At 34.0% G+C, this 23,842-nt stretch overlaps 2 protein-coding genes across 3 annotated transcripts; one reads left to right on the top strand and one right to left on the bottom strand.

The window, feature by feature from the left end:
- Positions 1-367: 367 nt before the first annotated feature.
- Positions 368-3,701, bottom strand: LOC120335905 (putative ferric-chelate reductase 1). The gene is made up of 5 exons (XM_039403525.2): positions 3,507-3,701; positions 2,772-2,963; positions 2,087-2,246; positions 1,369-1,708; positions 368-1,000 (listed from the first exon to the last, which is right to left on the bottom strand). The coding sequence occupies exons 1-5, from the start codon at positions 3,663-3,665 to the stop codon at positions 949-951; spliced, it is 903 nt and encodes a 300-aa protein (XP_039259459.1). The 5' UTR covers positions 3,666-3,701; the 3' UTR covers positions 368-948.
- Positions 3,702-9,297: 5,596 nt separating this feature from the next.
- Positions 9,298-23,696, top strand: LOC120335862 (uncharacterized). 2 transcript variants are annotated; one of them, XM_039403481.2, is made up of 14 exons: positions 9,298-9,475; positions 10,355-10,526; positions 13,477-13,658; positions 14,765-14,909; positions 15,469-15,663; positions 16,270-16,472; positions 17,063-17,138; positions 18,759-18,881; positions 19,089-19,246; positions 19,998-20,126; positions 21,120-21,261; positions 21,464-21,788; positions 22,178-22,229; positions 23,020-23,696. In XM_039403481.2, exons 1-14 carry the CDS (start codon positions 9,405-9,407, stop codon positions 23,027-23,029), a joined length of 1,983 nt encoding a protein of 660 aa, XP_039259415.2. In that variant the 5' UTR covers positions 9,298-9,404; the 3' UTR covers positions 23,030-23,696. The 2 variants fall into 2 exon arrangements, with proteins under 2 accessions (XP_039259415.2, XP_039259416.2); XM_039403482.2 differs by lacking the exons at positions 9,298-9,475; positions 10,355-10,526 and adding an exon at positions 12,958-13,025.
- Positions 23,697-23,842: the final 146 nt, after the last annotated feature.

The following is a 23,842-nucleotide window of genomic DNA, read 5'->3' on the forward strand; positions in this document are numbered from 1 at the left end:
GCTCCGCAACACCAAAAGATTGAGAACCCCTGTCTTATTTCTTCTCCGCCACCACGTGGTGACATGTTATTGATTGCCGTCTTTCAATTATTAATTTTATACTTTGACTTCCGCGGAATTTGCATCATTTTAAAGACATATCTTCAATAAGCTCACCAACATTTTATACGTTTTGACTAACGCTAAACTACTAAGTATTTCTATTTTAAAGTCTGAAAGATCAACAGAAATTGTATTTTCTTATATACAGTAGTTTTCATTTGATGCTAAACTATACCTCTAACGCCACTGCTTATTTTCATTATATTGAAGCTGTAAAATGACTTCAAATTTTCGATATCATTCCAGAAACAATTAGGCAGACAAATTAAATCACGATATACTTTACTTAATCATATTCGAAAGAAGTTAGTAAAAACAGTAAAAGGCACAAAATCAAAACGAACAATAAAGGCGACGAAAAGATAAATGTAATATTTGTCCAAGCAAAACAAAGAAGTCGCCATGACAACAACAAAATTGCAGCGAGATAAATGTTTTTTCAGCCTCCACAAATGGGCGATAGCTTTTTGTATTTTGTTTGACAAAATTGATTTCGTTGATCTTTTAATTTCGTAATCACTACTGAACTTACTTGTATATGATATTGTTTGAACGTGTCTAGTCATAGAGAATAAAGTATGAACTATGTTGATCCACTAATTCTGCTAATAGATAGTTTTATCGCGAAATGCTCTTTAAAATTATAAATATTATGAATAGAACTTACACACAAAGTCTAGCAAGATAGTGCTACATCTAAATATTTAAATGAAAATTTACTCTTTTCAAGATAACTAAAGTCACATGCAACATCAAATTTTATCTTTTTCCTAGTACAACAAGTTAGAAATCAATGGCAGATATTGTCTTTTAATACTGTTCACAAACATCGTCATTTCGAATGATTCAAAGTGTAGCCATCTGCCCCATGAAAACAGCAGCGACAAGGAGAACGGACCTGTGAAATATAAAAACAAACATTGATAAATCAAGTTCATGACATTAAAAAACATGGGAAATGCACTTCAACTCATTCATTCAACTTCAACTCATTTATAAGTGTAGTGTACGTATTTAAAATTTGGGTTATACAAAAGCAAAAAATAGCATACATCCAAATATAATAGAAAAATTATTCAATTGTATCAAATTCGATTCGATTAATATTCGATTATATCTATGCGTAATGAGGATTGTATAACCATAATATATATTTATATTTAAATGTACAATAATGTGATAAAAAACAGGATTTGACATTTAAAATTGAAGTTTATACTAGTACATAAAGAAGGAACATTGAAACAGAGATTAAAAAAAGCATACCAGCTCGACATAACCATTGGGTAGAATCCACTGGATGTAGTTTCCACTTGTGGTTGTGACGAGGGCACCATGGCCTTCTTAGTGGTTAATTCAGACTCCGAGTCAACTTTGGCCATTTTTGTTGTTCCATCTACCGGCTCGGGAGTTCCCATTGTTTTACTTTCCATCACATTTACTTTTTCTGTAGTTGGCAAACCTGGGGTAGTAGGTGCTGGTGTCTGTGTCTCGTTTATGGACGGTAGTGGTATATTTTTCAAACTTTCTTCCACTCCAAAGTTGACAACGAAGTTGATTTTGTTTGCTGAGGATGCTCTCCAATCGTGATAAGATATGATACCTCCTGTTAGCAGTTTGTTAATTTATGTAAAACATATCATAAAAGGGGACCATTACATACTTTTGTGGCAAAATCCACTTTTCATGAATACCAAACTCGAACATTAACGATTGAAATTTTTGAAAATATATTCCTTTCAAATTTCAATTTTTTTTTAATTTTGTCATTCTGAATTATTGGGTTAGATTGGGTTCAAGTAATTTTACAGAATGTATTAAAAACTGGCTACACTATTTGAAATAAGGTCATGGCTAAAAGAAACAATATTTCTAATTTCACACACAATAAGTATCAATCACAATGCATCTCTGACGATTTGTTAACTAATATATCTTTAGATTAAAATGTACTTTGTTTGTATGAATAACGTAAAATGCATACCGTCCAATTTTCCTTGTGCAACTAACAAATGAAATTCTGTTGAAGACAAATTAAATTGACGATCAGTGTCACCAACCGTTTTTGTAACAGACAAAGGTCGAGTGAACTTGCAATGAAGAGATCCATTCACGACAGCAACTTTTTCCAAAGTTAAACCTTCCTATGAATTAGAAAACACCAATAATTTGTCATAAATAAAGTTTGATGCGTGCGATGAATAGTTGGTAACCCGCAGAGTAGTTTTTAATAACCGGGCCAGCAAAATCGGCTGAGTATTGAAATATATACATTGCTAATAATGTTTTTCTCCCAAGTCGTGAAATTAATAAATATACCCTGAGAAGTCATCTTGCTTTATCCGGTACCGTGAACTGACGTATTATCCAGAATAAGTTAGTCTTTGAGGCCATTATGCAAATTAACAAAGTCATCACATGCAGAATAACATTGCTTGAATTCCGTGTTACAGAATCAGGACGATTTTACGTCATCTCGCGAAGAATATAATTTCGTATAATTCTAAAATTGTCAGGATTTTTTGTTACCACAAAAGTGCGTGAACATTGAACAAAAATTTGGTGATACTGTCTTCTTCCATTTCAATCATACATAGAGTAAACCAGAAGCGGTCAGAATAATACTTACATCACAAAAATAGAGCAATGTGATGAAATGTAATACTCACCTCGAGTGGAAGTTCCAGGGGCTGGTTGTATGGCTGGTCGATGAAACCGCTTCCGAGTCCACTATTTGTGCAAAAATACAAGTCTGCATTTGTCATCTTGGAGGATGTTCCTAGTGCAACAGCCATATATGATGGTTCTGACGGGAGCTTTCCACTTCGAAGTTCAATGTCGATAGAGTCTGGAGCATCTGACTGCAATTGAACACGTTACAATTTTATTAACCAAGCAATTTCAAGACATATCGTGGCTGCGCGATGTGGTGATTTCTGTCCATAAACGTGATCAAATTATGCGCCATGCAAATTACATGGGATACATCATTCCAACATCCTGAAACTTATGGGAATATAAGAATGTGATTGATTATTCAACTCATTTGTAGTAGAATGGGTCTAATTAATTAATAAATTACCTGTTTTTATGCAAAAAGTAAAACATATACAATGGCAAATGTGGCACATACGCATATGAAGAAATAAAAAATTTGTAAATAATGAATTACTTGCTATAAATAATGAATTAATGCTAAAGCAAATATATATGAGCTTCATGTTATTTATCTCAGAAGGCCTACGCTTAAGAGAATCTTGAATTTGTGTGAACAAAACAGCAAAATCTCGTTTTACATAATGTATGAACCTGAAGTTTGACAGGCAGGCATATTACTATGTGTATGATATTCTGTTTATTTAAAGCAATAAAAACAAACAAATGGGCTCATATTGATGTCTTACCAATGACCAAGCAGTAAATCTACAGTCAGAATCAGAGTTGATATCGCATTCCATAGGAAAATATACACATGATTTCAATATTCCACACCCATTGTCCGTCACAAATGCTTCTGACATTATTGCCCCAAATACGAGGAAGGCACCGAGAACGTAATTCATATTTAATTTATAAGTTATCTATATCAAATACCTGAAATGACAACATTTTAGTTGATACTGTATAATTTGGGTTTTGGTATAGAATTTATCTAGATACGTTTGAACTCTGAGTTTGATGGATACAGTGACTTGCAAACGTTGTACATCCAAGACAAGCAGAAACAAGTCGCAATATCGTTCTCAATTTCTCTGAATGTCATGCTTTGTATCAAATTTTAACTGTACATCTGACCTTTATGGCATAATCAGATCAAATATCTAAGCTACATGGCAAGCGCAGGCGACATAAATGACACGATAATCTCATGCTCTCTTTGACGTATATATATTGAATTTTTAACAATCTGCCGGCAGTAGGCCTACTACTCTTTTAGGAAATGGTTGGATTATTAGGTCTCGTAAGCTAACTACACATGAGGTAATTTTAAAAAAAGGACAATGCTTTCCAGCTGGAACACGAAATTAGAAACACTTTTTGCCATGATTATTTATTTAAAAATTATTTTTTACATTCTCCAAATGACTCAGGACGAGTACCAGCACGAAAAATTTTGTCATTCAACATTGCTGGAGAAATTGAAAACTTCAAACTTTTAATTTCTTCTAAACTTGAAATTTCAATTCAAGTCAAAAACTATGCTTTGATGCACTTTCCAGCAAAAATCGGTTCTTATAACACAAGTCTACCTTCAGCTGAATTCCACAAACTGCCTAATTTTGCCTAACCCGTGCATAAAAGACTCCTCTTTCTTTCCTCCATAAATAAGTGATGACCTGTAAAAACAATTCTAGCCAAATTGCTCGTCCCGAACTCAGTTCAACTGACCACACCCAGGCCTGAATTTGATCTTATATCTCCTGCCGCTCTTTGCCAAACTTAAAAGCTCTTTCTCTCAACTCATACGCCGTTGCGTTACGTAGTTAGTACCGCGTGATTCTTCTCTGAAACCTGAATAGGCGTTGAACGCCCTCGGGCATTTTGCACCAAGCAGATCAAGTGGGCTAGACTAACGAACTCTTCGCGTTCTAAATATTTAATTGCTGGTGTATGTTGGTGATCAATTTTGAGTTTGAATTACCAACTGCGTATACTCATCTCCAACCTTGGGCCTGAAATAAATCATCGTTTTTCATTGACAGTCCAACCATGGGTAATAATCATTTAGTTTGTTAAAAGACAATGCGGCATTTTCAAAGTTTACGTAAGATATTACGATTACACAATACTTTGTTCTTGTTATTATTTTTCATTGCGCTATTGTTCCATTCATGATAACGAATTGACAGCTATGTTGATAAATAATATCTTAAGTAGACGATAATAGGAGTTTTCCTACATGGAATTAAAAACTAATTATATTTGCTGTTTTAGTTATTAAAACCTGCTTCAATAAAATTGTTATACACAAAGAAAGTCTTATATATGATAATTGTTATGCATGGGATTTGAACCTGGATTATTTAACCACTAATTAGTTCATTGCACTTTCTGAGGATCTAACGATTATAATATGCCGTATAGGTAATTGTAATTTATATTAAGAGCAATCATTTTTGCTGGAATGAAGGTGGAAAGCCTTTTCATATCACGTGACAATTATGAAGTTCTGATCGATTCGTGTAAAGGATATATATACAGTTTAATAAATATATATGGTATATATACTGTTTAATAAATATTTTTTAATTTTTTTAACATTTTTTTAGGCGGACAGCATGTTTCCTTCGTATCTGGCAGTCAAAGATCAACACTAGGCCAAACGTATTTTGAAATTAATGTCAAATGATATTATTACAATTCCGCAATACGATAGGCTGTCAAGGCTATGCCTATACAATCAAAAGAATGCATAAACCGCCAATTCATACGTAAATATGTACATTCAAACTACTAGCTAACAACCAATGCTATATGCATCAGGGGGTATATACAGTGGTGGGATTCAAATTTTTTGTCAGCCGGTTCTATCACAAAAGTCATATTTTTCAGCCGGTTCTGTTACAAAAAGTCATATTTATTTAGTAAATGAACCAGCTAACATGCTAACCGGTTCGCTGATCTCATGAAATTCCGCGAGACGGTTCTATAGAACCGGTGCGAATCGGCTGAATCCCACCACTGGATATATACCTAACAGCCAATCGAGTTTTATGCATGTACAGCCGTGTGCTTGCGTATTTTTACAACTTACGCGCACGAAACAAGCAGAATCATCCACTGGATGATGACACCATCTCTTCACACTCAGAACATATTGGAACACTGCAATTTAATCCGTACAAAATGTATTATAAATAAGAATCATTATCACGTTTTGTCAGCGAAGCTTCTTCATAAACGTAAATACTTCGCGAAATAAACAAAATGACATCTGTTCATACACATAGCTTGAATTGCTGTTTATGCATAGTAGTTTATATGCATATCCAATTGCCTGTTAAGGAATATTTGATCGATTATAAATGATCATATTGGCTGTGTACTTACGTATCGTTACCTAACTACACTAGTAGAATGTGTTGTTCCTCACGTTTGTATAGACTTTCTATATCCATCCTCTACCTATATATACATGACATCTGGGATAACAAATTAATAATTTTCCTCGTATTCTGCTGAATTGTACGTTATATTTATGTTCGAAAACTTCATTTTATTACGTATCAGAAAAAAAATTGAAACGAAATTATCACGGTTTACTTGCCTATAAATATTACTATAAGGAAGAAATTTGTTAAGCATTGAAATATATATAATATCGATTGATTTATCAATATTTTTGTCTTTAAATGTTAATTTTTAAAATTACAGACTCAAAAATGAAATAACTGTCTTTTTAATTATCGGCTGATGTTGTGCTTGAGTCAGTCAAAATAACAGTATTTTAATTATTATGTGATTATGGATTTTTTTGTAAGTAACCAGCGATCGTAACCATATACTAATATTCATTAGACCTCATGAATGATATAACGAACGCTTTCTTGAAAAGTGTGACAACAAAAATTTAGTGAAATATCAGTGATTCTGTCGTTTTTGGGTATTTTTGTACTCGTGCCCAATGTCAAATATGTCTGAGACGATTATATAATTCAGACAGACGTGACTGAAATGTTGTAAAGTCTGCGTTTATGGTAATAATAATCTTAAGTTCGTATCAAATTCATAGCTTTAAGACATTTAAAAGTTATTTGACATAGACGAAAAAACGTTGTAACAAGCATTGTGATTACGTGATCGTAATTCATGTCTGTTTCATGTGAGACTATGCATAACGCTGTAACGAATATTTCTGATTGATTGGTTGATATGGCCGCCATGGAAACTTTTGTGTATCTAAAATGTATAAAATACAAACGATTACCGACACGATACTATCCTGATGTTAATATCATTTTTATGTTCTTCTTTGGCTAAAATTAGCTCAAGTTATCTAGTGTATTCTATCTGGTGGTTTCAAGCTGTATAAATTCATTATATCACTGAAATTCGCAGTAATTTTTGCCTGGGCCGAATCTGTGTCGACTCTGTCATCAATAGTAGTGCTTTTCCGTAGCCCATACTGCACTGTCAATATTTTAAGATGTTAATGGAATACATACATACGTTCAAGAAGTATACGTTACGTTCGTTACATATTTCTTGATACATATTTATTGATGTTCTTTCGATAATAGCTTTACTAGAACCGTACAACTCGGATGCAAGAATATAACATATTCTTACATAACTACTGTGTTTGAGACTGAAGATAAGTTCTAACAAAGTAAAGCTTGGACTAGTCTCCTTGTAGATGAGACTGAATATAAGACGTTTAAATGCCTTAACATAGGCTTAATATTTGAGCCGTGATCTCACAATCGATTTATGTGGAGTCGATATGTCGTACCGAAATTATGTTTTTTCTTATTCGGCAAGATGCGGACCTATGGATCGTTTTATTATTATTCTGTTGTTGTTGAAGTTATTATTTTTCTTCTTTTTACGTATAAAACTCCGGCATTTTCTTGCACTTTCAATCTAAAAATAATTATTCGATTGTATTCAATCGCGCCGTCTTACTCATCACATGTAGCCTACGCGGCTATGGCTATTCAGTTAACTGTTTTGCTTGTTATTAAACTGCACGTTATCTGAATCCGAAGTGCGACTCTTCTCGTGGTTATTGGTTCATAAGGGTTGTTGTTATTGGACACGTGGTGGACATAACGATCGTTTCAATATTATGTTGTTCTTGTTGTTCTTGGTATTTGACACAGAATAACACACCCAGTGGAAATCTTAAAAATCCGCTTTTCTCTTCGAATACTGGACCAATTGCTTTGAAATTTTCAGTGGTTAAAGATAATTTTTTTTCCCCAGAAGGCTATTACTTTTATTCATCTTAAATATTTCTGTTAGCTCTGTGATATTTGTTTTTGTTTGCCATGACGTCATTAAACGTTTTGCGGGCATTGGACGCCATTTTGTGTCCTACTGTACTGCTTCGCTTGGTGTGAATATATTTGTAGATTGTGATCTGACGGTCGAAACATTGTGCGTATGTTTTTTTTTACTCGTTGATTTATTATTGTTTGTGTTTGCAATGTTTCATGTACGACAAAAAAAATTATCTTAATCTGAATCTGAAACTGGTAAATATTTCAATGCCCGACATGGACAGGCAATTGCACGGGTGGCCCTGATTTGCCATCGGATTAAATTGTCTTATCGGGTTTTCACTCCCCCGGCATAAATAAAAAAATCCTATCTCAAGGTTATACTGATTACCTTATCACTGTTTGATTCTGATAACCATTTATAGCATGGTATCGCGGATCTTACTGCGAATTTAGAACATCAGGGGTTCTTAAACTTTTGGTGTTACGGAGCCCGTAAAAGGCTGGCTATTATTCACTGAACCCCACAATAAATTTTCAAAATAAACCAAACAAAATACACACTGTTACTTACCGATTAATGTTCCTGAGTAAGTTAAAATTACTTTACTTAATTCAAACGCTAAACCTTTTATAATAGATTTAAAAACAAGGCATAAATAAATCCAAATTTCACATATAGATTATATGTATTAAGTCTGTAAATTGGACACTTGACAAACATATTAATAAATTTGGGGTCCAACCCCCTCCCTTATGATATTTTTGGAAGACTGAAAAAGTCGCTAATAACGTTCGCCTTTGCAATTTGGTTGTGCGTTCGCCATTGCTTTTAGACATTGTGAATCACAAAATCTGGTGCCATGTTGGGTTTCTCTAGAAATTATACCATAGTCACTGAAATCGAAACACAGTAAATTGAGCGCGCGATGTACCTTTTTATCCATCCTGAAACTACTGACCCTGGAACTATCGAGCCATATGCGACTTTTTCTCGGATATGTAGCTACCTACAGTATACGTTTTTTTTTCAGAAATCGAAATAAACTTGAATTCCGCTCATTCGTTTACCCAAGTATCGCAAAACCAGATCCGAAATAAACAACAATCTTGCAATAGTAAGGTTTGAAGAAAATGTGAAGAACTGTGGCAATAATGGCTCTGGTAAATCCTACACTATGATATCTTCGGTCGTTTTCGTCTTTTTAGAAAAAACTCGCACTACGCCGTTTACACGCTAGGTGGCGTAAGTGCTATTGTTTACATTTGCTAAAGCAACGACGTCGGAGCACACAGACACAGATCGTACCGCTCGCATGAATGTTTAAAGGATTTCTTAAATGAACTGTATAATTAAACATGAGTATGAGTCGTTTTAGTGTAAAAGAAGATGATCCATTGATTGAACACGATGATGCATTCTCTGAAAGGTTTGTTAGTTACTTCAGTACTGGCGGTACCGGTAGGATAATGTTTCCAGTCTGTTCCAACTTCAAAGAACAGACTAACAGATGAAATAAATTAACTTTTAATTACGTTACCTAGGGCCATATTTCAGCATTTATCACTGACTATCGGAAATAAACTGATAAAATAAAGAAATAGGCTCTTTATAATAGGATAATTGCCAGAAGCCCTCCTTTCAGAGACAGGCGCGGCGGTGTGGCTCAATGGGCTAAGCGTTAGGAATACGCTCGCCACCGCACCTCTAATTACTCTGCGTGGGTTCGCAGGTTCGAATCCCATGCAGGGATGGTTATGTGCGAGAGGATTGCTGGACTCCTCGCCGTCGTTGGGTGGTTCACATAACCGCTGGTCGGTTACGGCTTCCTCCACCACCAAGTCCATGCTTCCGAAAACAAACAATACAGTAAAACTAATCCCATACCCGACTTGGAATGGTAACCGGACGAGATGCCGTGGTTCGTCATATGGATAAGTTGTCTTATCGGCTTTCCTCTCCCCCGGGATAAATATGTAAATCCTATCCTATCCTATTCTACAAATAGAGTGTTTGTTTTATTGAACGAAATGTCTGAATGCTGGGAATCTGAGAACTGTGCCCTACTCGCTTTTTTCAGTAATTACGGGTTACAGGTACTGAATTATGATGACCCTTGCATAGAGCATAGAGGAATGTTCATTTTTTTAATTCCTGAATTCAAACCCTAATAACGTAATATCAAAATGCTGACTTTCAGACTTTATTCAAAACAATTACTGCTTCTTTTACAATGTTCTTTAATGCTTAATTTGGTATTTTTATGTTCATTTGCTTTACAGATAGAAATTTTCTCATTTCTTTTCAGGCAAGGTGAAGCCTTTCTTCAATTTGACAATGCAATATTTGATGATGATAATAGTGAGGATGATGTTGATGATGAAAACATAGAAGATAAATTTCCTGTTAAAGAACAAACTTATCCTGGAAGAAAACCAATGATAATAGATGCCGTTTGTCACATCATCGAGTATTTTCAAGTAAGAGTAGTAGGAAAACAGGCATATGCTTGATATAGTCAATTCATATCTGGCCCATTGTGCTCAAGGGCTGAAGGGTATTACTGTATTAGTAGCATGCTCACAACAGCACAATATATTCGGGTCTGGTATAGTTTATTACCACAAGTACTAGTGGGCATGGCTGGGCAATTTATGCGTATGTCATTCCTAACTTATGGTAGAAACTCCCGTTTGACTATGTTGTCCAAATATGTCGTCACTTTGATGCAAAAAGGTCTGCCAAATGTTTGATTTTTACCACGAGTGATCTGGGGTCCACTATAAAAAGCCTGAAATTTTGGCTCCCGGATCTGGCGTGTTTCTGAAACATCACTTGTTAGACTGGTCACCACCTTTAGGTTCAAATATCTCCTGATTGGTTATTTCCTATGACTTACTAGTCACTACTCAAACTATTTTCATTTATCCAACTATTCCCATGCATGAGTTAGACTTGTAAATGGATGTGACTATTCCATGATTGGGAAATCTTGTTAGCTCCATTTAGAAAATCATATTTCTATATTAGATGATCTTGTTAGCTCTCTTTAGAAAATCAATAAACTTGTGATAGAATATGTTGATAGTTGCTTTTTGTTCGGGACACCAGAGAGCAAGTCATTGGAACTCCACTATTTATATGAAATTTTCCAGAGCTGTTTAGTGATCAACAAGGAAATAGATGAGTTCAACATGTTTCAAAGGAACTTATTAGAAGATGAATGTTTAAATTTTTGGAGCCCATTAGTTGAGCATCAGCCTTGATTATATGAAGCAATGAGCTGAGAATCGATATCAAGTTTCCAGGAAGTTGTGAAAAGGAGGAATTATGATGTTTTCAGAGCGGAAATGCAAAAATATTACTATGTATTGTTATTATTTTGTATTACCAGTAGTTTATTATTAGGTTTTCAGGGAGGAAATACAGTAATATTTTAGTATTATTATTTAGGTATTTGGTATGATTGTTATAAATAATTGTGCATATTCAAACTATGCAAAAGCCATGAACTTACCATGGATCGTTGAGAGAAACAAATAACAGAAACAAAGTTTTTATACATCGTGAGGTGGGAAAAATGATATCCAATGAGACAAGAAAGAGATCCAAAATAAGAAGGGAGAAATATATAAAAAAAGGTTGGAAAATCCTGCTTTAGATCATAGGTTCTCAAAGTGCTCCGTACGGAGCCCCAGGGCTCCGCGAGAGAATCCCAGGGGCTCCGCGAGCTATTCGATTACTTTTCAAAATAATGACTAGTTTTGTAGCTGTTCAAAGAAGCAATAACAGCTTTGATAAAATTTGACAACAATATAGCCTCGAAATATGGCAAAGAGGCGGAATTAAAAAATGACATTATTTATAAGCTGGAGCGCAGCCAGGATTCTCAAGAGGTGGGGATTTGCGCGCAACATTCTTTGCGATTATAAAAAACGGATAACGAGATTTCTGTTGCGTAAAATATTCAATGCATGGCCGATGCGAGCATTTAAAGTGTCTTGTCGTAATAATTCAATTGTACTCATAGTTACTCAAGTTTCATTCGAGATTACTATTAGGATTACTAAAATGAAAGAATACTATTCTAAAAAAATAACATAAAAGACGTGATAAACTGCCAACTATAAATAAATTGGAGTCGTATTTTTGCGATCTTGGAATTTGTCAAACTTGATTGAGATTATTATTAAGCAAGATATCGCCGTTTAAAAAATCACAAGATCTGGGCAAAATACGATTGAAATTTATTTCAAATGCATGCGGCTCCGTCGGTAGTTTCAGAATAAAAAAAGGTAAATCGCGCACACAATTGACTGTGTTTCGATTTCGCAGTTACTATACGATGAATACCCAAAAGAAAACCTAACATTACACCAAATTTTGTGATTTACAATGCCTATAAAAGCGTTTTTCACATTGAACTCATAATTCCCCACGAGAACAAAAAAGCAATTATCGTTGTCATTGTGGAAAAATACATGTATATGGCGAAGAAAATTTTTGATTTAGGGAGAATTAACACCGGCGTAAAGATGTTTAAAAACATGCCATGCTGACAAAAACTATCGGTGATTGTAACAAAATGCAATCGCGCACGTTATTACGGGCCTTTTTAAGTCTTCCGAAAATGTCAAAAGGGAAAAGATTCGACCCCTAGTTTATTAATATGTTTGTCAAGTGTCAAATTTACAGCTTTAGTAAGAGTATATATAATTTATCTTTGAAATTTCGATTTATTTATGACTTGCATTAACCCCATTAAAAAGGTTTAGCATTTAAATTAAGTTAAGTACTTTTAACTTACTCAGGAATATTTATCGGAAAGCTACAATTTTAACATTTCTTTTGGGGCTCCGCGAATAATAGTCAACCTTTTCAGGGGCTCCGCAACACCAAAAGTTTGAGCACCCCTGCTTTAGATCATCATAACCATAACTACTGAAAGAGAGTCACAATATGATAAAGCAAAAGATTAGGTAATTGATGAGTGTGTTTTGAGTTTTTACTCATAAGGGTTGTAAGTTGGAGAAGGGGTTGATTAAATATTCATAGCAAAAAAATGTGAATTTGTGATTTGAAATATGCAATTAATTAGGTGGAATGGTTCTCGCTAATGGCATGACCCATTACCTTGTTTGTGTATCCCTTTTGAATATGACAAATCTGAAGGTAACTTGTTGTTGAAAATTCTGAATCTATGGAAAAAGCTGTTATTTGTTAGGAATTTCCTATGTTGTCAAGAAATCTTCGGTATTTTATATCAGAGTTATCTAAATTTGATTACAACCCAATTATACTCATTATAAATCTTACTAGTAATTAGTGGAGTGATTTTAAATTATTTCACTGCCTACTGAATGCAATAAAGAGTTAAATTGTGGGAAATCATTATGTGGGCAAACATGATATAATATTTATTTGTTTCAGTATTTTGCATTGATTCAATCACTGTCTTTGAGATGGACATGGCCTCTTACATGGACAACATCTGCAAGTTTCATGTTTTTCTTTAATCTTGACTTATGGGAATTCACAAAAGTTGCAAGTGGAGCCTGGCAAGCATCAAGAAATTATATTGTGCCTAGTGCTAATGTGCCTTTCAACTTCAAGTAAGTTCGGTTTAAGTAAATTATTTTTGAGTCATTTAAAGTTGTAGGCTATATTGAAACCCGTATGTTTGGTAGAATTGCTGACTTTTTGCCTGGAATCAGGGTAATAAAGATCAGTGATTCTAAAAGTTGGTGGCAAAAAATCTGCAGGGGTTAGTGGGCGATAGTGCATTCTGAAACGTCAGGACTATCACGAAACTTGTTTTGTTTATGTTCTAATTGTAAAATGCCATGAAAACCTGATTTTCTAATGCAATGATAACTTGTTTTGTGGGGAGTCTGTTTAGTTCTGCCATAGCCATTGTTTCATTAACTGAAACTTGTTTGATTCTTTCATTTCCAACAAGATTTTCTGATGTGACACTATTGCTATCATATCATAACAAAAAATTGACTTTCCATAATTCCATCAGCCAATTGTCTCGTTGATACTGTACTTGACTGAAGTGTTCATGAAAATGAAATGCAACGTCTATCATGCATGAAAAGAATATTCTCTTTTAATGATTTTGGGTAATAACATGGCATCATTCTTTATTTCGCGCACCTATAACTTTTTTTCTAACAATCATCTGGTATTTAGTTATTGCAGATAGATATGGGCAATGATGATTTATAAATAGTGTCGTAAGAGGGTAATGGTACTCAAAAGTTTAAGAACTACTGATATAGGTCACAAAGATTTTGTATTTATTAATACATTTTGAAATGTAGATAAGTGACACACAGAGTGGATAAAAGTGAATTCTTATCATGTTTTTGGACACGTCAGTGTACATAACAATCGTTTCAATATTATGTTGTTGTTCATGTTAGTATTATTCTTCTCTTTCGTAATGATGGAATCGGTTTTCTCTTCGAATACTGGACCAATTGCTTTGAATTTTCAGTGGTTAAAGATTGATTTTTTGTCAGAAGGCTATTACTTTCATATATTTCAAAAATTACTGTGGACTTCAAGAGATTCGTGTTGTATGTGTCAGAATAAAACATAGCGACACCTTGTGACGTGTCCATATATTTGAGCACAGCTCTCTTGTCTTCACTTTGTGAAAAGATAAAATTGAAATTTTTTCATTTGTTATTCGAAATTATGTTATTTTCAGATGGTGGCTGGTAATGTGGTTTGTTGTTCTTGTATTCATTGTCATAGTTTTCTTTCTAACTTATCGATATTTGAAGAAAAGGGAAGCATCGAAAGCAATCGTCGCAGGAACGGTACTGCAGAAAGTTGCCATTGCATTGGCTCAGGTATGGCAAGTCTATTATTGAGTCTGTGATTCATGCCTAGATGAATAAAAATTAATTTTTACCAATGGATGTGGCATAAATATAGTTTGATTTAGTCTTGATAAATTTATATTTGGAAAAGATGTGGTGGTGATAAATTTATCTCCCAACTGGCGACAAACATGCAGACAGGCCTTGCTATTTAAACAGGTGGACAGGCCTCGTGCCAGTCTGAAAAATATTGAGTTTTTATTAACCATTCAGTATCGTTAAATAATTGACCATCGGCCTAATTTTTTAATTGTCAAGTTTACAGCAAACTTTTTAATCTTACTATAGGCTAAATTTTTTGGATACCACCCAACAATTTTACCTTCTAATTTCTTGGTGTTCCACGATGTGAGATAAAAAGCGTAGGTATTCCAGACCAAAAAAGTTTAAGAAACGCTGCCCTACACAATTTATTACACCTTAGGTGAGTCAGGTTGAACCCCTAGATGTATGTAATCCGCAATCCACAGACAACCATCCTTCAACTAACCAGAAAATGGTTTTATAAATTTGATTTATTTGTCTCTAGGTTTTAGCACTTCCCATTGGTGTACAAATTGGAAAAGTATTTTGGTGCAATCCTATTACACATGTCTGGAATGTTGACAATGATATTACATGTTGGAGTGCAGAACATCTTATTTTTGTTATCATTTCATTGACAGTAGCAATTCTTGTTTATCCTGTCTATGCTTTTTGGCTATACAGACTCATAAAACAACAAGTACGGTAATGGAGATCATTTTTATTTATAAAGTATGTTATTCATAACAGAATTTATTGGTGAGATTGTGTGGTTGATAGCCATGACATTCTTGATGGATTTTGGGGATTCAGATTGATTAATGCAGGGGTGTGCAACCTGCGGCTCTCAAGGAAAAATTGTGCGGCCTGCGAAGAAGTGCCAATCTTGAATAATGTGCAGTCCGCATAACTAGCTTTTTAATTTAATTTGGTACGTGCTTGTAATTCCAAAACCTTTGTGTTGCAAAGCATATACCCGAGTCCAATTTATCATCTATGCCTAAACAGCTAGCATGCGCAAATAATGCATGTCACAATATCAATAACCAAAATACCAGATAGCCTATGTTAAGGTGTATTTCTATTTGACCCTCCTGTATTGAAGGTTGTACACCCCTGGATTAGTATATTAGCATTTTTTACATTGCTAGTTAAAGATCTCATGTTTGAGGCTTTGAGCCTGAGTCGTTCGATTCTTCAACCTGATTTTACTACACCTAATGTTTATTCAGAAATATTAAATTGTTCCTGTTTCATTAAGTTGCTCAATTGCTTGAAAAATTTAAGCTTCTTATTCAATATTTAGGTTGTTACTTTCAACCATCGACGTCATGAGGCATACCTACAACTGAAAGATTGTGAACATAGATTTGGACTCCACAATGCCTGGACATCAAGAATATTTGTTGCATTTGCATCCTACAGAAGGAGATGGGTGTATGCACGTCCTATCGGTCACTTACTGAAATTTTATACCATCATCTTCTATGCTGCCTTATTTAATTATAGGTAAGATTGAAATAATCACCAATTCACCAATTTTTCACATGAGAAATGAAAATATTCACAAGATCATTCATCCTGTGCCTGAGCAATTTCCAAATCTAAATTTAGTATTTTAATCAATATAGACATAATGAACCCTGTTTTGTTTGATTCTTGTATTGTTTTACTAGTAACAACTGTTGTGTTATAATTGCATTCAATTGCTACTCTCTGCATACTGATAAACCTGGAGTTAGGAAGTTGTAATATACAAAAAAAGGTGTCGCCATTTTGCAGATCAGTTTGTTCTACTGAGCGGTACTGTTTAATTTGTTTTTCATTTATGGCACATAATTAATTGACTGTTGTTTGTTATAAGGGCTACGGCTGACATGGCGATGGTATACATATAAAGTCTGTGTGGTCTTTAATGGCAATATAGAGTATGAAAGGCACATACAAATAGAATGCTCGAACACCTTGATTGGTAACTTACAGATGAGGTGACCATTACAGCTCTCTGAATGAAAACATAAATATGAAATGTCTGATAGCCAGAATATTCATGTTTATGAATATAGGAATGTTTTTTACTTAATAACTTTATTATTCAGGTTGGAACAGATATCGATGATTGGTTTGATGTTCTTTCTCATGATATTTTTTTCACTCATTCCGAGGGTATACAGAGTAAGTTGTAAATATATACTACCGTACATGTTTGTGTTTGGATTGAAAATCTATATATGTTTCAGTTTTACCTACAAATTATTTTTGATATGTGGTATACCAAACTTTCGCTGCGGCAAATCTCATTTCTATTGCAATGTTTCAAATATCTCTTCGACTTGAAAAGTTTGGTACTTCCGAAGTATGTGAACCAAGATGGTGGACACCGAAATGTAGTATGTGTACCAGGTTAGGGTTAGGCCATAATTTTATTTCAATTTTACTTATTTTAGTTCTATTACGACTTTGGGGACTAGCCAAGTGACTCCTGTAGTATTTGTACCTTGAATTATGGCCTAACTATAACCTGGTACACATACTACGTACTGGTGTCTGCCATCTTGGTTCACATACTTCGGGAGTATCAAAAATTCTGTCTAAACAAAATTGTTGTCATTGCATCAGTATGATAATGACAAATGTCGGTTGGACCGTTACTTGTTTTTTATTACATTTTCAATATAAATATTTTCCAATTATGACCATTTTATTTGTATTGTATTTTAAGTTACTGAAATATCAATGAGAAAATATGAAAATCAGTGACAAAATTACTCATATATGTTATGTCTAAGATTTGAAAAATACGCTCTTAGCACTGCAACATAAATTATCTTATCTTATTAGTTTTCAATAATTCAATCTTCGAGTTAATTTAAAATAATACATTTTGAATTCAGATGGCAAATTGCCAAAAATGGCATTGAACTTCATTCTCTTTCTTCATAAAAACACCGATTTAAGTAACAATAATTATGAATTTTGTTAGAGGTAAATTCAATGGGACATACAGGGTAACCTAAAAATAGAACCCAGGTCACTTGAAACATATACTAATATAGCGAGACCATAACTGTTGTGTAAACAGTCCTTAGATTACTGAAATTTTTGGAGACAATTATACACAAACAGTTCCAGTGTTGAATAAATTCTTCTTTTTCGTAAAAGTAATAAATAATTCACAGGTTCTTTTTTTGAGTTAGTATGTAGTTCGTTTACAACTACTAATATTACGCATCACAACATGTATCTTGGTTGCTGGGTGAAAAGTCAATAGTTTGTCAGTTTCTATTGTCCTTCTATCAAAGGATGACCGTTTTGTTTGCATACAACGTCATCAGACATGATTTTGTATTTAAAGTAAATATGTGATATGTTGATTGTTCCAATATTGGTTATTGGTAGCCAAATGCTGATTTTGTTGAGTAAAACTTTCAATAGCCATGAACCATTCACTTTTTTGTAAAAATATTTGAAAAATTAATTTATTGCAAAAGTTTTTACAATTGAAAGAGTTTATTTTTATATTTAAATCTCTTCTAGGTAGCCTGCCTGAACATTTTGTTACATGGTATTTTATGAACATCACCAAAAATTTTAAAACAATTTTTTAGAAGAAACTGTATTGAATATTTTGGATCTATGTTATATGGATAATCTAATAATGTCAGCTATATTAGCTGGTCTGGAAAGTTTGATCTATGACAACGCTAGCATATGGAAACTTCTAATCAAATCTAGTAGTAACCTTTGACCCTTATCCTAGTGCCACACAATACAATGGTTTTTCTTAATTTCTAGGTAACATGCTACAATTTCTTGGCGGTTTGGTGTTGGTTAGCATTATTTTCAAATGCGGTAACTGGAATTTTTATAAATATTTCGGATCTGGAAAGTGCGTTCACAACTCCGAATTATGTCAGAGTGAGTTCTTATCTTGATCTAATTTGTGTGTCATGTAATCACAGATTGAATAATTTTGACAGGGTTTGGGATAGTTTGAATCAGACTTTTTTTAAGTAACAACATAAATCTGAAAACAGCGTTAAATTCATTTTCTTTTCCATCTTCATTATCTTATTTGTTAGTCGTCCATGATTTTAAAACAAAACCTATTTTTGTATTTTTTAGGGCGAGTTAATCCTTATCAATATTATTTGGGTACTTACTATTGCGTTATGGATAATATATGTTATATTGAGAGCAAGAGGTGTCATCTGTTCACGTAATCCACTTTGGCCAACGATGATGTCGAAAGGTGTGAAAAAATTGCCAGAGAATACACTGAAGTAAGTATTGCTGATGGGTTTCAATAGGGGGCCGCTCCACCCTAGAGGTACGTGAATACATTTCGGAGATACCGCAAGTTTACAAGACTCTATTACTGAACTCGTTACTCTTTGAGGTTCATTTTGTTTTGCCAGTATTAGGTTTGCTTTTGTGTATATTTATAGTTTATCCAATTCTTTTTACAGCGTTATAAGTATGGATAGATTTGTGACAATAAAACTATCATATTCCGCAGGGGTGCCCTCAGCCTCTGGAATGTTTCATTTAGCTTTCGCTTTACCCTTAAGGTTGGACACCACTGGTCTGGCACATTCATAACGAAACATATTTTGCATATCTATAATTAAATTTGTATTTATTCATAATTAATTTGTGTTTAATTTCAAATATTTTGAATCATTTTGGGTGGAAATTGTATATAGCTTTGAATAGACTACTCAGGACAATCTAAAAGCAATCCTAAATATGTCGAAATTTTCACTGCCTTTCATAAGAGACTGATCCTACCTGAATATACAGCTGTGATTCCCGTGAACATGCTTCTTGATCCACAGTTTTGTTAATGAAATACCCGCCGAGTCAAAAATAATATTCCATTTTATTAAAAAAATCTGAGGTACTTGGTTTAAACCAGGCCTTCAATTAAAATTCGTAAAATTTGATTTTCAGTATTTTAGTTGGTGTACACTGTTAGAAGAATTTGTATATTTCAATGCAATTTTCATAATAATTCAATTCTACTTGCACTAGGTACATGCAATCTGCTTTAGAAGGCAGGTATGCCATCAAGAAAGCAATGGCTGTTCCTGCTTTACTAGCACCAGTTCATGAACTTACACATCAAATTCATGTTATGAATGCTTTAGCATGTGAAGCAGAGTAAGTTTGATAGTCTATATTCTATTCTATGAGGGAGTTTAATATTCTATTAACTGAGAATGCAATAGGATGGAATTTTTATATTTATTCTGGGGAAGAGAAAAGCCGATAAGATGGATCAATCATATTTCGTACCACGTCCTCTCATCTGGTAACCAGTCCATGTCCAGTATGGAATTAGTCATCCAGTTATCTGTTAAAGATACATGGACTTAGCCAACCAGTGGTTACGTGGACCATCCTACGGTGTTAATCAGTGGAGCAATCCTTTCGGACTTATATATGTCATACCACATCCTCTTATTCGGTAATCAGTCCATGTCCTGATTAGTCGGCCTGGTATTTGTTACAAATGCATGGATTTAGCCAACTAAGGAGTCGAGCAATCCTCTCGCACATAAATATCTCTACGGCATGCGAACCCATGCAGAGTAATCTGAGGTGGGATGACAAGTATATCGCTAACACTTTGTACATTGCACCAAGCATAATAAAAAATAGATATAGTACAATTCGATCCAACCAGAAGACACTGGAATCATCCACCATTCAAAATGTTGAAATAAACTGTGAACACAAAATTAGTTTTTAGGAAGCATTATATATAAATGATCTTCCTAGTTCAGCAAGCGTACACAATTCGTGAGTTCTTATGTTTCCGGCTCCAGCTCCGTGGCTTCATTTTTTACCTCAAGAGCTGAGCTCCGGCTTAATGGTCATTGGGGCTTTTTGTTATAACCAGTGATGCCCAAATGCAGTTTCGCAGAAGCGAGACTCAAATGTATGACTTATTATTTGTATGATGTATATAACATTATAAACATGAAAAAGTAATTACATGATTTGGAGGAGCTTGAGCCTCTAGAATTTCAGTTCTGCTCTAGTTCCATGTGATATGATAAGTTTGACTCCAGCTTCAACATGGCTCCAGCTGCCCAGTCCTGCTACGAATCTTATATAAACTCTTTTCAACTTGAGAAAATGATTTTTTAGATATGTAAAAGATCCACTTCATTCATCATTACGTGATGTGTTGGATGAATTGATCGATTTTCACACAAGAGTTGCTCCTATATCATTATTCTCTGAATCTCTCAAACCTACTGTACATTCTACTGTTCAAGATCTTCTAAAGGTGAGTATATACAAATTTATCATCATCAGCCTTTTAAACCCCCTCTTTTATTTCATTTTATACTGAATTGCAATTACAAATGCGTTAAAAATTAAAATCAAAATGCGAGTTTATGATGGAATTGTTTCGACCTTAGTGTCCATATATTTGAGCATTAGTCTCTTGTTTATTCATGTCTGAAGGTAGCTTTTCTTCTTTACAGGTTATGCCAGCATTCACGAAACGGTTAAAACAAAGAGAATTTGATTTTATTTTGACTTCACCAGTTCGTCGACGTCTCCTGCTCAAATTATTCATTGTATCCTGTTTCCTCAACAAAACGAGATCGTCACAAGATGCTACAGGAGGAGAAGATGGTCGCGGAGGAACTTACAGAGTTCTTCAAAGATTGTGGCGACCACCAAGCTCCAGTGACATGATCAGTAAAAGCGATGTGGATGAAAATGACCAATGCATATCTGATGAAGGATTTGAAGGAGACGAATTGGAAGGAAGTGATGCTGATCATGAGATATGGTACACAGATGGTAGGTTTACATTTTATTCCTCTTTTTGCGAGTTTATAATTGTTATGTGAAGTTTGAATTTAAATTTTTTTTTTAAATTTTTTATATAATATTATCTGGTATTTTGTTTTATGAATTCATTTCTGCTTAAGAATTGGAACAATGTTTCTTTTTTCTAACGAATACAAACATAAACAGTTATATCATACTAAAATATTATCAATACATTCAATTTCAAGTAAGTTTCGTCCATATTATATTACAGTTGCCAGTTATAATTGATTTTTCATCCAAGTATGCCATACATGTACAAAACGGAAATAATAGAGTTATAGTCAATGTTGTGTTCATATGCTCTGCGAAACTGAGCCACTGCCCAATTATTATTAAAAAAAAATATTGTTTCACAGAAAGAAGAAATAATTCTGTGATTGTATCACCGACTCTAGAAAGTGAACACAGGTAATGATAAATAACATGTATTATTTATATTTCTGAGAATTTTCTCTTGTTCGGCATGGCTTATCTGGCTTATTACATAACACTAGCAATTATAGTCAAGGTTTCACCCTTCAATCATATAATAAATGTGAGATGTCCAATCCACATACCTTAACATGCCAATCACCAGACTGCCTTGCTAACATGGAAGTTAATCACGCTAAGCATTAGGAATACTTTTGTCATCGCGCTTTTGATTACCCTATATGCATCCATGAATTCGGTGAGAAGGATTATGTGGTGGACTATCATAATGTTGCAGGGTTGTTCACTTAATTACTTGTAAGTAGCAGATTCTTTCATCATTCATATTTTGGGCGACCAATTGGTCAGCTACTGTGTCCGGAAAATCGCTGCAAGAGCATTTTGCTGTGAAACAAGAATTCGTGATAAAAATAGTTATGTTTGAAGGATTAGGGTATGCTTTTAAATAATGAATCTTTTTAAATAAAAAGGTACTTTAAAAACCAGTTTAAAAAATGGTTTTTATCATGAATACTGTTTTATGGCAAAATGCTCTTGCGTTGATTTTTCCCATGCGGCGAAATTTCCTAGAACCATTTGCTACTCCCATATCCCAAAAGAATGGTAACTAGGCGAAGGGCTGTGGCTGTGGCCATGGATGTCTTGTCTTACTGCTCCAGAAGATCATTTTTAAAATCCTGAACAAATCCAATCGCCTGTGTAAGGTAGAGAAGAACCAATGCGAATCTTGAGATCTGTTAAATGTTTTTATTATTCTTATTTTTAGTGCTGCGTAGGAATGAAACAACATCAGTCAACACTCTACTATAATTATATACTGCTTCAATTTTGGTACTCTGTCAATTTGTTTTTTTCCTTTTTTTTTGTAAAATAGCACTGTTTAGTTTTAAGCCTCCACTGTATTTTACTCCATTTACTGTGCACTACACATATACTAACATTAATTCATCTTTGTGAATATTCTAAGTTAAGTACTGTTTCACTCATCCCAGTTTTCGTCCCAGGTTGAATGTCACTGTATCGTTTCATGAGTAGATTTGACATCAATAGTCTTTCTTTGTTTAAACATTATATTGGAAGTTACCGTAGGACAAAATGTCTGTTTCAAATCTGGTTCAAAAACACAACACCAATTTATTTGATGGAGTAAACTATAATGTACATCTTCTAAATTTTTAATATCATACCCAAATATCATATTTCCCGTGCAGTATTCAATTTTTTTTATTATTCAGTTTTAAATATAGATACATTTTTATTCCTACTCGATATGAGGTTCGAATTTAGCTGTTATTGAGAAGTTTTATAATAGCAAAATATGCTGTATTTTTTTATATTGGCGGCCGGAGTTAGATGTTTTGTTCGCTGGTTATGTTTGTAATTGTGACTTTCACAATAATAATTTAGAACGCCAGAGAATAATCGAAATTTTCAAATCTCAAACACGTGTCAAAATTTTTTGTAGATGATATTTGTCAGTTTTTTGAATGACTCTTTACTGGGATAAAAAATTTCTAGAACACCACAATCATCTTGATGTAGCATAACATAAGCTTTTAATCTGATGTATGTGCGTGGGAGAGAGTTTT

This window comes from Styela clava, chromosome 2 (assembly GCF_964204865.1).
Source record: "Styela clava chromosome 2, kaStyClav1.hap1.2, whole genome shotgun sequence".
Taxonomy (NCBI): Eukaryota; Metazoa; Chordata; class Ascidiacea; order Stolidobranchia; family Styelidae; genus Styela; species Styela clava.

Coding starts and splice junctions, on each gene's coding strand:
- LOC120335905 (XM_039403525.2), bottom strand. CDS start 3,665: ATGAATTACGTTCTCGGTGCCTTCCTCGTATTTGGGGCAATAATGTCA. Junction 1,709..2,086: donor TGCACAAGGAAAATTGGACG/GTATGCATTTTA, acceptor AACTGCTAACAG/GAGGTATCATATCTTATCAC. Junction 1,001..1,368: donor CCAATGGTTATGTCGAGCTG/GTATGCTTTTTT, acceptor TATATTTCACAG/GTCCGTTCTCCTTGTCGCTG.
- LOC120335862 (XM_039403481.2), top strand. CDS start 9,405: ATGAGTATGAGTCGTTTTAGTGTAAAAGAAGATGATCCATTGATTGAA. Junction 9,476..10,354: donor GATGATGCATTCTCTGAAAG/GTTTGTTAGTTA, acceptor ATTTCTTTTCAG/GCAAGGTGAAGCCTTTCTTC. Junction 19,247..19,997: donor TTGCCAGAGAATACACTGAA/GTAAGTATTGCT, acceptor TACTTGCACTAG/GTACATGCAATCTGCTTTAG.